This window comes from Protopterus annectens, chromosome 1.part2 (assembly GCF_019279795.1).
Source record: "Protopterus annectens isolate FY-2018-M chromosome 1.part2, PAN1.0, whole genome shotgun sequence".
Taxonomy (NCBI): Eukaryota; Metazoa; Chordata; order Ceratodontiformes; family Protopteridae; genus Protopterus; species Protopterus annectens.
In genome coordinates this window covers 501,181,577-501,193,579 of record NC_056727.1, presented here as the reverse complement: position 1 = coordinate 501,193,579, position 12,003 = coordinate 501,181,577, and the positions used below count along the sequence as shown (strand labels likewise).

The following is a 12,003-nucleotide window of genomic DNA, read 5'->3' as shown; positions in this document are numbered from 1 at the left end:
TTCTTCCTCTCACCTTAATCACAGCAAGGGGAGTTTCTGAGAGTTCTAGGTTTTATGGCCTCCACCATTCCTATGCTCCCTTTTGCCAAACTCATGAGAAAACTTCACTGGTTTCTAAAGTCAGTTTGGCTTCAGTATTCTCATCCCTGAATTTCTTGGTTCCTCTTCTTTCATGCCTCAAGCTGGAATTTCGGTCCTTGATTCAGCAACTGACTCTCAATCCAGGGCTTCTTTTTCAACCCAATCTTCCCTTTCAGGAGCTATTCACAGACGCTCAAGACCTGGATCGGAGACATCCTTCAGTTCTGTAAAGGTGCAGGATCCTTGGTTAACTCAACAAAGGAAAGACCACATCAATGGCAAGGGGATTAGAGCTCTTTTGCTGGCTCTTCAAGCATTCCACCCTCTGTTCTCTCCTGGGCATCTCAAGATGTTTTACAGACACCACCACAGTGATGTATGTCAACAAGCAAAGGTGATGAGATATTACCTCCTTTGCCTGTTGGCTCATCTAGTTTGGGAACCAGCCATCCAGTACCATGCGACTCTTCAGGCAGTTTATACTCCCTCAGGTCAGAATATTGCAGCAGACTCTGAGAAGGTCCATAACACAATCCCACGAGTGGTAGCTTCACAGGGATGTGTTTTTGGGCATTGTTCACCAGTGGGGTACTCCTCAAGTAGATCTATTTGCCTCTCCTCTGAACAGACAACTTTTTAGTGCCAGAGTTCCAAGTTATCTGGTCGGGAAGGTGGATGTCCCATCTTTCTCAAGGAAGGGGATGTTTCTTTATGCCTTTCCTCCCCTTCCCAAAAGTCCTGTTCAAAATACAACACTATGCTCCCAAGATCTTCTAGGTGACTCCCATTTTGCGCACACAGCAGTGGTTCCCTCATCGGTATTTAGCCAAGAGCAATCTCCACAAGTTCTCACAAGGTGGACCTACTCATATAAGACATGGGATCTCTCATCCATCCTCACCTTGTCCACTCTTCAACTGACACTGTGGGTGATAGAAAAAAGGTTCTGTTTGTTTTTGTTCTTCTTTCGGCTTTTCCTGATTAGGGGTCACCACAGCGGAACTCCGATCCGGTAATGATTGGCAGATTATTACGGTGCCGAGGTGCCAGCTCGATGCTCAACCTTCAATGAAGGCACGCCCAATCATGCATGTCTTTCAAACGCCACTTGACCGCGGGGAGGACATGCAGACTCCACACAGAAGGCGCTCCAGCAGAGAATCGAACGGGAGAACCTCTTGCGGTTCTGTATGGAATCAAAATCCTGAGATGTGCTTAGAGTCCTGCAGATCATCAGAAACCCCACTACTAGGAAATCCTACTTATCCAAATGGAAGAGGTTTCTGTTTGGTGTCTCTCTCATAAATCTGGATCCACTTTCTGTAGAAGTTCCTTTGGTTCTGTCTTATCTGTGTGAACTGCTCAATGCTGGGTTGGCTTATTCCTCTAAGGCCCACTTATCAGCCATTTCTGGTTGCCTGCCTTTATCACTTCATTTAGCTCCTACATTTGAAGCTAAACAGTTTCTTAAAAGGCTGTGAACATGATGATGTGGACCTCCCAGGAAGACTGCGCCTCTCCTCCCTGGGATTTGAACTTTGTTTTAGAAAAATTGACCCAGGCTCCTTTTCGGCCTGCAGTCTCAGCCTCCTCACAGCAATGTTCTTGGAAGACTGTACTTTTGTTAGCCCTTTCTTCTGCCAGATGGGTGCCTCAGCTTCAAGCCATTATGGCTTGCCCTCCTCTTTTTAGTGTTAAATAAGGACAGGGTGTCGCTCCTCCTTTTAGTGTTAAATAAGGACAGGGTGTCGCTTCATACTAATCTTTCTTTTATGCCCACGCTGGTGAAGCAGTTGTCTCAGTCTATTTATTTGCCCACTTTTTCCCTTCTCAACAATCTTGTTAATGAGAAGGTACTACACACCTTGGAAGTGCATAGACAACTCAGATTTAATTTGAATAAGACTAAGAAATTTTGTATATCTGATCAGCTTTGTTTTGTTTTACCCTAGATCCTTAGGTTTGGCGGTTTCCAAGCAAACTATTTCTTCATGGATTTCTAAAGCCAATTTCTTTTGTTATGCCTTTCATGGCAAGAGTCTTTCTTCTTCAGTTAAGGCTCATTCTACTAGGGATGTGGCTTCTGGTGCTTTTTTCAAGGGTTTGGATACCAACTCGATTCTTGAGGCAGCTACCTGGTCTTTTATGCATACATTTACCAGGCACTATTAGATAGATGAGATTTCCAGAGCTAGAGCAGACTTTGCTAGGGCCATTCTTCATGGGTTCCTGGAGAGCTTTGCTGGCCCATCCTCTTCCCTCTTTTCTTCCTGAGCTTTTTCACTCTTCTTACTGCGATAGTAAAATGGAAGGACATAGTACAGCTGTGTAAGATCTTGCCATAATGGTAGAATATCCTTCTCTTCACTGTTGCAGTATTCACTCATTCCCTCCCCTCCTCCCCCAGTTTTTCTCTTCTGGATGTAGTGGTTACCTCTTTTCCCTTGGCCTGGTGTTCCTACTAGGTATCGCAGTTCTGAGGATGGTACTTGCAGATGTCACCTTTATGCCTTACACTATATGCGGGGAGCACACATGTGATGTACAGCATACCTTAAAGGAGCCTAAAGGCTTTGGTATACTAGCCCGATGTCAGGGCCCCCTTGGCAGGGGATCTTTAGTGTAAAGAATACTGCAACAGTGCAATAGAAGGACATCAACAGGTCCAGGGCCAGTCCCAGTCAGTCTAGTAGGCACATCTGAGTGGTGGATCGGGACAAGGCAGGAGCACTGTAACAATCTCTGATAACACTGACGTCCAACAAAATGGCCGATGTCAGTTTTCAATATGAAGGAATGGTCCACTTCAGAAGATGCGACAGTCAAAAGTGCTCCTTTTAACTAGATACCAGATGTCCTCTCTTATAAGGATAATGGGAATTTCCCTATCCCTTAAAGCTAAGGGAAAGGAGGCGTTGGATCTAGAACCAGAAGCCAGTAAGCAGAATGAGCACAGGAATAGATACTTTGGCCCAGGAGATCATGCTCACAGCCAACATCATGGCAGTCTCCCAATGAGCAATACCTAAAGCTAGGTAATAACAGCGGTGGGAAACAAGGACTGTAACAAGCTCCATCAAGATGGGTCCACCACCCTTAGATCAAGAGGGACCATCTAAGAAACTGGATTTGTTCCCAGTGTCTAGCTTTCCTTCTCCAAGTGGGTCTGCTTTTCCACGTTTCTTATGCCTTTTGTGGAGACACAAATTAAAAAAAAAATCAGGGCTTTATCTTATCTGGCACTTGCTAGGGAAAGGCTGCCAACTTCTTCTATAAAAGATAAACCTGCAGACATGTTTTCCTTGTCAAAAGGTTTATTAAACCTAAAATACACATTGCAAGAAGCATATTATAGGTAGCCCCTAACTAAACAAAAAAAAGGTAGGGAATAAAGAAAATACTTATGCAGAAAGTGTTTTTTTCAGGGAAGGACATTACCACATCTAGGGCCTAAGAGTGTCTGCAAGCCCCCCCAAAAAAGCCATTTCTTATCTAGTCAAGAAAGAGCAAATTAAGTTTTTCTCAGTGAGGTACTTATCTGTTTAATACCCCAGAGGCTATAACTGAAGTGTTAAAAAAATGCACAGTGCCTGAAACAGAGAAGTCTGAAACTGCCAGATGCAAGAAAGAAAACGCACTAGCTGGTTCTTCTGGAGTTGATAGTAGCTTAGCTATAAGAACTTCCAAACCATAGTAGTCATATAGATTTGCAGACATACTTCCAACCTATAGAGCTCCGTTCCTTCCTCAGTAAGGCAAATCCCACAAAGGTATAATTAATTTTAACACTAAAAGCTTACCAGCCAAATACTTGGCACTGCAGCTGCCACTCAAAATTCTATGCACACCACAGCAATATTACAAATCACATCTACCTATGCCACAACAAACACTTCCTCATCCATATCACACACAAATAACATCACTGAGTAGCACTTCAAAATTCATCACTTTTCTCTTTTGTCTTATTGTTATATGTGCAAATTACTGAGTCAATGCATGCTATCTTGAAATTTTTGTAGTTTGTATCTGTGTTATATCTAGGTAAAGCATACATATTTGCTCCATGAGAAACATACAGATTAGGTGCTATGTAATCCATTATCCATCACTCAGTTTTTCCTCATTTTTGCACATGGAGACAGGGCGTCACATCAAGTGACAATTTACAGCCAATGTTAACACCACTGGGTTGTTAGCCCTGCTGATGCTATTCTTTCACACCACACAAGCGTGCGTGCATGCTCACAGACCCTACACCTATGGCCACTTTAGTGTGTCCAGTCCACCTACTACAAGTTTTTGGAATGTTGGAGGAAACCAGGGCACCTAGAGAAAACCCATACAAACACAGGGAGAACATGCAAACTCTGCACAGAAGGCACCCCCAGCCAAGAATCGAACCACAGCATCGCCTGCTGTAAGGCAACAACACTACTTACTACTGTGCTGCTTGCCTAGGCAAACGATCACAGTAAACAAATCTTGTTAACCATTAACCATCATTGAGCTCCACAGCTAGACGTTATGAGTTTAAAGCACAGTTATGCAGAGTTCCCAAGAAACAGGAGCTGTACCTGCCAACTGTGGCTTGCTGTGGTCTGTGTGAGTCACAAGGTATAACGAATAAGGACAATGTATGTGTTCATGGAAGCAGAACATGACTCGTTTCTGCTTCTTTACAGTCTATTAAAAGCACCACTAGAACTTAGGACTGGTCCACAAAAAATAGCAAAGCAGAAGACAATCATAAAAACAGTCATGGGTGTTTTTCCCCCCTAAACTTACAGATATGTAATTTTTAAGCATCATTCCTAAAACAAAGCAACAGAGAATGAACAGAATAGGCTGATGCCACCCTAAGTAAACAGCAACCATAACATACCAGCATATTCCATTCTCAAATGCAGTCATTTAAAAATCATAGCAAACTAAATTTTCCTTACGGCTGATCTTGCAAAATGCTTCAAAGTCTGGATCACTTGGTTGGTCATCTTTGCAAGTATCATCTTCAGCAGTATGGATAACTGGGAACTGAAAATGACCCAAAATGAATCCTACAACAAAACCATATATAAAAAAAGTTTACAGTGAAAGTGGTTTCAGTAGCTCACTTTAAATTATACACATTTACAAGCATCTCAAATCAAAATTATACCATTAATCAAGAAGGCTTACTTTGCAATGCAACTCTGATAACATTTAGGTTTCACTCAGAATGAGGTACCCACCAGTAAATATGACCAATCAACAGACTAGAGTCCATCTAACATCACCTGTGAAACCCAGCAGCTAGGCTTCCCTTTCAAGTGGGGTCTGCAGAACAGCTAGAGATAATGTTTTCGGTCTTCTTGTTAAATTTCTCTTACACAAAATTAAATACGACAGATACATTCTTACCATAAACGTTGATTGCATAGCCATCTCCTGGATTCACGTGCCATGGCATTTAGCGGTCTACATTTTTCAAAATATCTGGCACTCTTGCGGAAGGACTGCACCCACCATGATGGTAGACAATGACTACACAGCCTCATTCCTGAAATGCAGTTTGTTCATGACCACCAGCAAGAACCTTACAGTAAATTAAGAAATGTCAATGAAGACTTGATCCCCAGTAGGTTTCCAATAATACACAAATATATACCTGTCTGATTAAACAGGACACTCAAAAATTAAAGCTGAAGAGGGAACCTACGTGTAAGAAATGGAGATCAAGAATGTCAAACCTATCAAGGAGATCCTCCATTGTGCATCAACTGATATATTAAGAATGCATATGTTAAAGCTAACATCAGGTCTTTGTACTGATGTGTTACTGGTTGGTTTGAATTTTATCCAGTAGCTTCCAAGGTGAAAAACAGCGAACACAAGTCCTTAAGCACTGTTACATCAAAAGCAAGTAGATTCTTGCAGCTATGCTCGAAAAAATAATGAATGTAAAGGAGTGCACCAAGGATGAAGTGATTGTGGCAAAAATGTATGCAATTAAGACCGTCTTGACAAACACCAGAGGTGACCAAGTCTCCTAGTTTAGTAGGTTTGGACTACAGCATTTTCTAAGGGATAGTCAGCCAGATGAAAGCAAAAGATGCAGTTGCCAATCTGCTAACAAAGAGACTACTGGTTGCAAGCCCTTCTGTCCCTGGGGTGAAGCAGTCAGGCATTCCCATCTGCTTAAACTCAATCATATCAGGTAAAACCTCGCTTCTCAGTGCAAAGGGCTTCCTTTACTCTTGCAAAGATAACAGGTAGGTAGATGACAAGACTAATTCAAAGATAGTACACAAACTTCTTTCAAGAAAAACAAGTGAGTTCACTGTAAGATATACTAGATCATTGTGAAAAGTACAGTTGTGTAATAACTTACCATTAACAGTAGATGTTCTACTGATCACTGTTGGCTCTTCTCTCTCCAAATAACCTGGGCAGCCAACAGGGGTACCAAAGCCAAAACCTTTAAAAATGCCATACGTCTGGTGCATGACCTAATCCCATGGGCATAAGGGCTCATAAAGCAGATGTTTGAGCATAAAAAACACTATCTGAAGGCCAGACCACCTGGAATCACCTGAGGATACAGAATAGGAAAGAATGGCTCCCCACTGGTCCATTAGCAGGGCAAAACCAGGATCAGGTACCTAAACAGGATGGATGGGTGGGAGAAAAATACTGCAACAGTGATCAGAAGGGCATCTACTATTAAGGCTAGTTCTTACACAATTGTACTATGTCCTTCCTTAGATCCCTGTTGCAGTATTCCAAACCGTTGGGTGATTCCCAAGCTTAGTGGGTAATATGGGTGGATGGATCAGTCATAGGAGAGCTGTCAATCAATCCAGAGACAGCTGACCTGGCAAAGAAGGATCTTATCTAGAGAAGGCATCTAACCTGTACTGCTTGGTAATGGTATGTATAAGATGGCGTAGTTGCCGCTTCTAGGATGATTCAAGTCAATACCTTTGAAGAAGACCCCAGGAAGAGGTCACTGCTTTAGTGGAATACGCTTTTACAGCAGAAGATAATTTCCAATGGCAAGTGAGAAAAAAAAGAAAGAAAATGGACTTAACAACAACTTGCTTAGAACAGGGTTTCCAACTTGGCTTCTTGAAATGAAACAAACTGTCTTGTTTGATGGACTAGGTCTCATCCAAGTAAAATATGACCTGCCTATGTACATCAAGAGAATGGAGACTTCTCTCTCCCTTGTTCTGAGGGTTATGGAAAAAAGAAGGAAGACTGATGACCTAATTGAGGGATAGCTTCATGACTTTAGGCATAAACAAGGGGTTGGTATTCAGAAACACACTGTCCTTATGAAAAATAAGGGAGGGGATGCAGTCAGGGCTCATGAAAAATAAAGGAGGAAGGGGATGCCATCAGGGCTTATTAGCTGAAGTATGATTTTCAAGTACAGAATTTGAAAGAGGCAGAAGCTACTGGTTCAAATGGATATAGAGAGTTTTTCAATGACAAAGTTAAGGTCCCGGAGAAGGTGGAATAGCCTACCTAAGAGGGAATTAAGGATGCCTTTAAGAAACTGTTTTACCTCCAATCTAGATAGAAAGGAGTCCAGAGGTATGCATGCAGAAATGGCCAACAAGTCTCTTGACTGATGAGTATGCCAAATTGGCATTGAGTAGCTCACACAAGCATGGAATCTGGTATTCCTACTGTCCTCTATGGTCTTATTCTCTAGCATGACATCAGACAGAAAATAATTTCCATTTAGGTATATACAAGTAAATAAAATAAGACTTTCTAGTGGTAAGTTGATCTGCCTGAAGAGCCTGTAACGTATCTTCATAAAAATGGTGTTCGAAAAGATCAGAATCCTATCAATGTCAGGTTGAGGGATAAAAGATTGGGTGAAGTAGTGAGCCCTTGTATTGTATGAGCAGGGTCAGTCTGGGGGTAACTTGTGTTGATGACTCCTGGCTAGGTGATGGGGGGAACAAAGCTGCCTGGACAAGAAGGGAGTCACCAGCAAGATTTTTGGATGGTCTCTCTGGATCTCTAAAAAGATCACTGGGAGTAATTGCTGGGGAGGGAAGGCATAAATAAACCTCCTTTTCCCAGGAAATGACATAACATCCATCCTCCATGCCTGAGGCAAGTAGTTCAATAGCAAAACAGCTGTAGTCACCTGTTATCGATAGAGGCAAATAAGTCTGAGGAATACCCCATTTGTAGACTATGGCAAGAATACCTCTCCATTTGTGAAGGCCTTCCCTTGATCTGTTTAAAAAAGTCTGCCAGATGTTGACCTGAGAAGGAATGTAAACCACTTTAGAGACAGGTTTGCTTTTATGGCCTATTCCCATGCTATAAAAGCCTACTTGCATAGCTGGTAAAACCTTGTTCCCCCTTGCTTGTTTATGTTCCACATGATAGTAGTGCTATTTGCAAAAATTTCTAAGATTGCCCTGGGCCCATGTGTGAGAAAAGATCTGGAGGGCCTGAATCAGAGCCCATATCTTCAGGTTGATGTACTCTGGTCCTCTAATATAGTGATCATCAGCCCTTAACTCTCAGGGAGCCCATCCATGTACCAAAGTTTACATCTGAGGCATCTATATGCAGCTCCTGGTGAAGTACAGTACAGTTGTGTACACTTACCATAAATGTAGATGTTCGAGTGTATTCACTGCTAAAGTCATTACATTTGGGTAATTTGCTGGCAGGTTGCCCTCAGTCGGCCTGAATATCAAAGTCTTCGGCCCTGCATCGGTTGCTGTCTCCTCTTCCATGACGTCAGGGGTATAAAACATGCAGCCGCTGCCATTTTATTCAGTTTTTCTTGCCCCAGATGTCAGGTGCCGCCCAAATGGGGAGCAAATATATATATATATATATATATATATATATATATATATATATATATATATATATACACACACACACACACATATATATATATATATATACGCACATATATATATATATATATATATATATATATGTATATATATATATATATATATATATATATATATATATATACACACACACACACACATATATATATATATATATATATATATATATATATATATATATATACACACACACACACACACACACATATATATATATATATATATATATATATATATATATATATATATATATAAAAACAGCAAAATATATGTAAATGCAATTTCAGCAACAAACTACCTTCATCTAAAAGCAAATACACAACAAAGGCTTTAGAAAATAGTGAAGGAAAGAGAAGCTCTAGAAAAAAGGGGGATGGCGGGTGGGTAACCCGGACTGCAACAGTGAATACACTAACATCTACATTTATGGAAAGTGTACACAACTGTACTACGTTCTTCGTGTTTCATTGCTGCAGTCATTACATTTGGGTAGAATCCCAAAGCTATGGATGGGAGGATGGAACTTCATAGCATTAGGAGCGGATATAAGGCCCTGCAGAACTGCAGTGGCAAAGCCTGCCCTGGGCTTAGAGAAGAGAGGCAAATGATAATGCTTTGTAAAAGTATGAACAGAGCTCCAAGTAGCAGCTTCTAGAATGTCTTTGGTTGGAACTCCTCTGAGAAAGGCTGCTCAAGTAGAGGCAGCCCTAGTGGAATGTGACCTGATTCCCTTGGGCACCGGGTTACCATGATGCAAGTAGCAGAAACGAATGCAGTGACTTATCCACTTAGAAATAGTCTGCTTTGATATAGCCTTTCCCTCTGATCCTGCAGCAAATACCCCCTTGTTCTGCGGATTTGGGTAAAATGTTGGCAGGTGAATAGTTTGGTTAAGAGCCACAGTGGATACCACCTTAGGCATAAATGAAGGATTGGTCCTGAGGGACACCCTGTCCGGGTAAAATGTAATGAAAGGCTCCACAGCCATGAGGGCCTGTAGTTCTGAAACCCTTCTTGCTGAAGTGATTGCCAAAAGGAAAGCTGTTTTCCAAGATAAAAACTTTACATCTGCAGTAGCTGCTGGTTCAAAAGGAGGCAGAGTGAGTTTTTCCAGCACAAAATTGAGGTCCCGTGCAGGAGTTTGTGATCTTCTGGGAGGCCTTAAACTTTTGGTTCTTCTAAGACACTGTTTTAGCAGAGGATGAGAAAAGATGAGAGGCTCCGTGTTGTAATGAGCAGAGATGGTAGAGGCATGGATTTTTATTGAAGAAAAAGATAGGCCCTTGTCAAGCATCTCAGTCAAGTATTGTAAAATCTGAGGAATATTTGGCTTTGCTGTGTCCGTTCCTTGTGCTTGGTTTAAAGCACAGAATCTCTTCCATTTATCAGCATAAGATATTCTAGTACTAGGCCTTCTGGCTTCCAAAATGACATCCATCACAGATTTACTGAGGGGTGGTGTTTGAATAATTACATGATCAGCCAATGCTGCCAGGTTCAGGGTTTGGAGCAGAGTGTGCAGAATTTGATTGCTCTGCTGAAACAGTAGATGAGGTATTTGAGGCAAGTACCAAGGAGGGAATCGAGATATATTCCTTAGAATTGGGTACCAGTGCTGGTGAGGCCAGTCCGGGGCAATTAGGATCATTTTTGTTTTTTCCTGTCTGACCTTTAGTAAGACCTTGGGGAGAAGAGGCAGAGGAGGAAAGGTGTAGACTGATGGGTTTTTCCAACTGAAGGATACGACATCCACTTTCCATGCTGGTCTGTGATAAGTCCTTGTGTAGAATTTGTCCAGTTGATAATTTGGGGGAGAGGCAAATAGATCTATGTCCAGGCTCCCCAATTTCTGTTATCATCATACTGAAGACTTGTAGATCCAGTTTCCACTCATGAGGGTCCATAAGATTTCTGCTTAGGTCGTCTGCCAGAGCATTTTGTTTTCCTGGCAGGAACTGAGCTTGAAGATGTACTTGGTAAGTCAAGGCCGTCTCCCACAATGCCATGGCTAGTCTGCAAAGGGGGTAGGAATGTGTACCCCCCCCTGCTTGTTTATGTACCACATAATCGTGGTGTTGTCCATCTTTATCAGTAGTTGTCCTGGATGAAGTAAGTCCTTGAAGGCTGTCAGGGCATTCTGAACAGCTAGCATCTCTTTCTGGTTGGTATGCAGATGCATTTGTTTTGGGCTCCATATGCCCTGAATGCATCTCCCCGCCAGGTGGGCCCCCCAAGAATAGTCTGACGAGTCTATAGTTAGGGTTTGGGTGGCAGGGGGTAGAGTGAAAGACCATCCCTTGTTCTGGTGACATGTCTCTGCCCACCAAAGAAACTCCTGTTGTGGGCAGGGAATGAGAGGAATCATTGTTTCCAGACCGTGACAATGTTGACTCCATAAACTTTTTGGATACCATGGTAGTTTCTTCATATGCAGTCTTGCATAAGGAATTAGTAGAATGCAAGATGCCATGGACCGCAAAGCCTGCAGAATTTGTCTTGCAGATAACTGGGTTTTTGTTGCCATCTGTTTGAAGTATATAGTCAGTTGCCTTTGTTTGTCTGGCGTAAGGTAAGCCATCTGGGCAGTTGTATTCAAGCTTGCTTCCAGGAATGTAATTTTTTGAGGGGGTAACCCAGTTCTGATTTCTTTTCGTTTATTGTGTACCCTAGGCATGTTAGAAGCCTATTTACAAATGCCAGATGTTGAAGAATGTCCTTGTTTTCTGCTTGAATGAGACAGTCGTCCAAGTAAGGATAGAGTTGTATGCTTCTTTGTCAGCAAAATGCAATTACTGGTGCCAGGCATTTTGTAAAGACCCTGGGCACAGTAGATAAGCCAAAGGGCAGTGCAGAGAATTGGTAATGCATAAAACCTGCCTTGAGGCGGAGGTATCTTCTGCACGATTCCCTTATTGGGATATGCAGGTACGCCTCTTAAGTCTAGAGTCACTAACCAAGCGTTCTTGCCCAGCATGGGGAGTAGCTGTTGTAAAGTCAGCATTATGAATTTTGGGATGTCCAAGAAAGTGTTCAAAATCGGTAA

General features: G+C 42.1%; 1 protein-coding gene across 2 annotated transcripts in view; it reads right to left on the bottom strand.

Annotated features, from left to right (window-relative positions):
• BUB1 (BUB1 mitotic checkpoint serine/threonine kinase) overlaps positions 1 to 12,003 on the bottom strand; it is a 2,040,509-nt gene that overhangs the window by 1,260,207 nt on the left and 768,299 nt on the right. For both annotated transcript variants that reach the window (XM_044057238.1, XM_044057245.1), the window contains exon 9: positions 5,028 to 5,138. In XM_044057238.1, coding sequence (XP_043913173.1) covers positions 5,028 to 5,138 — 111 coding nt within the window. The remainder of the gene's footprint in view (positions 1 to 5,027; positions 5,139 to 12,003) is intronic.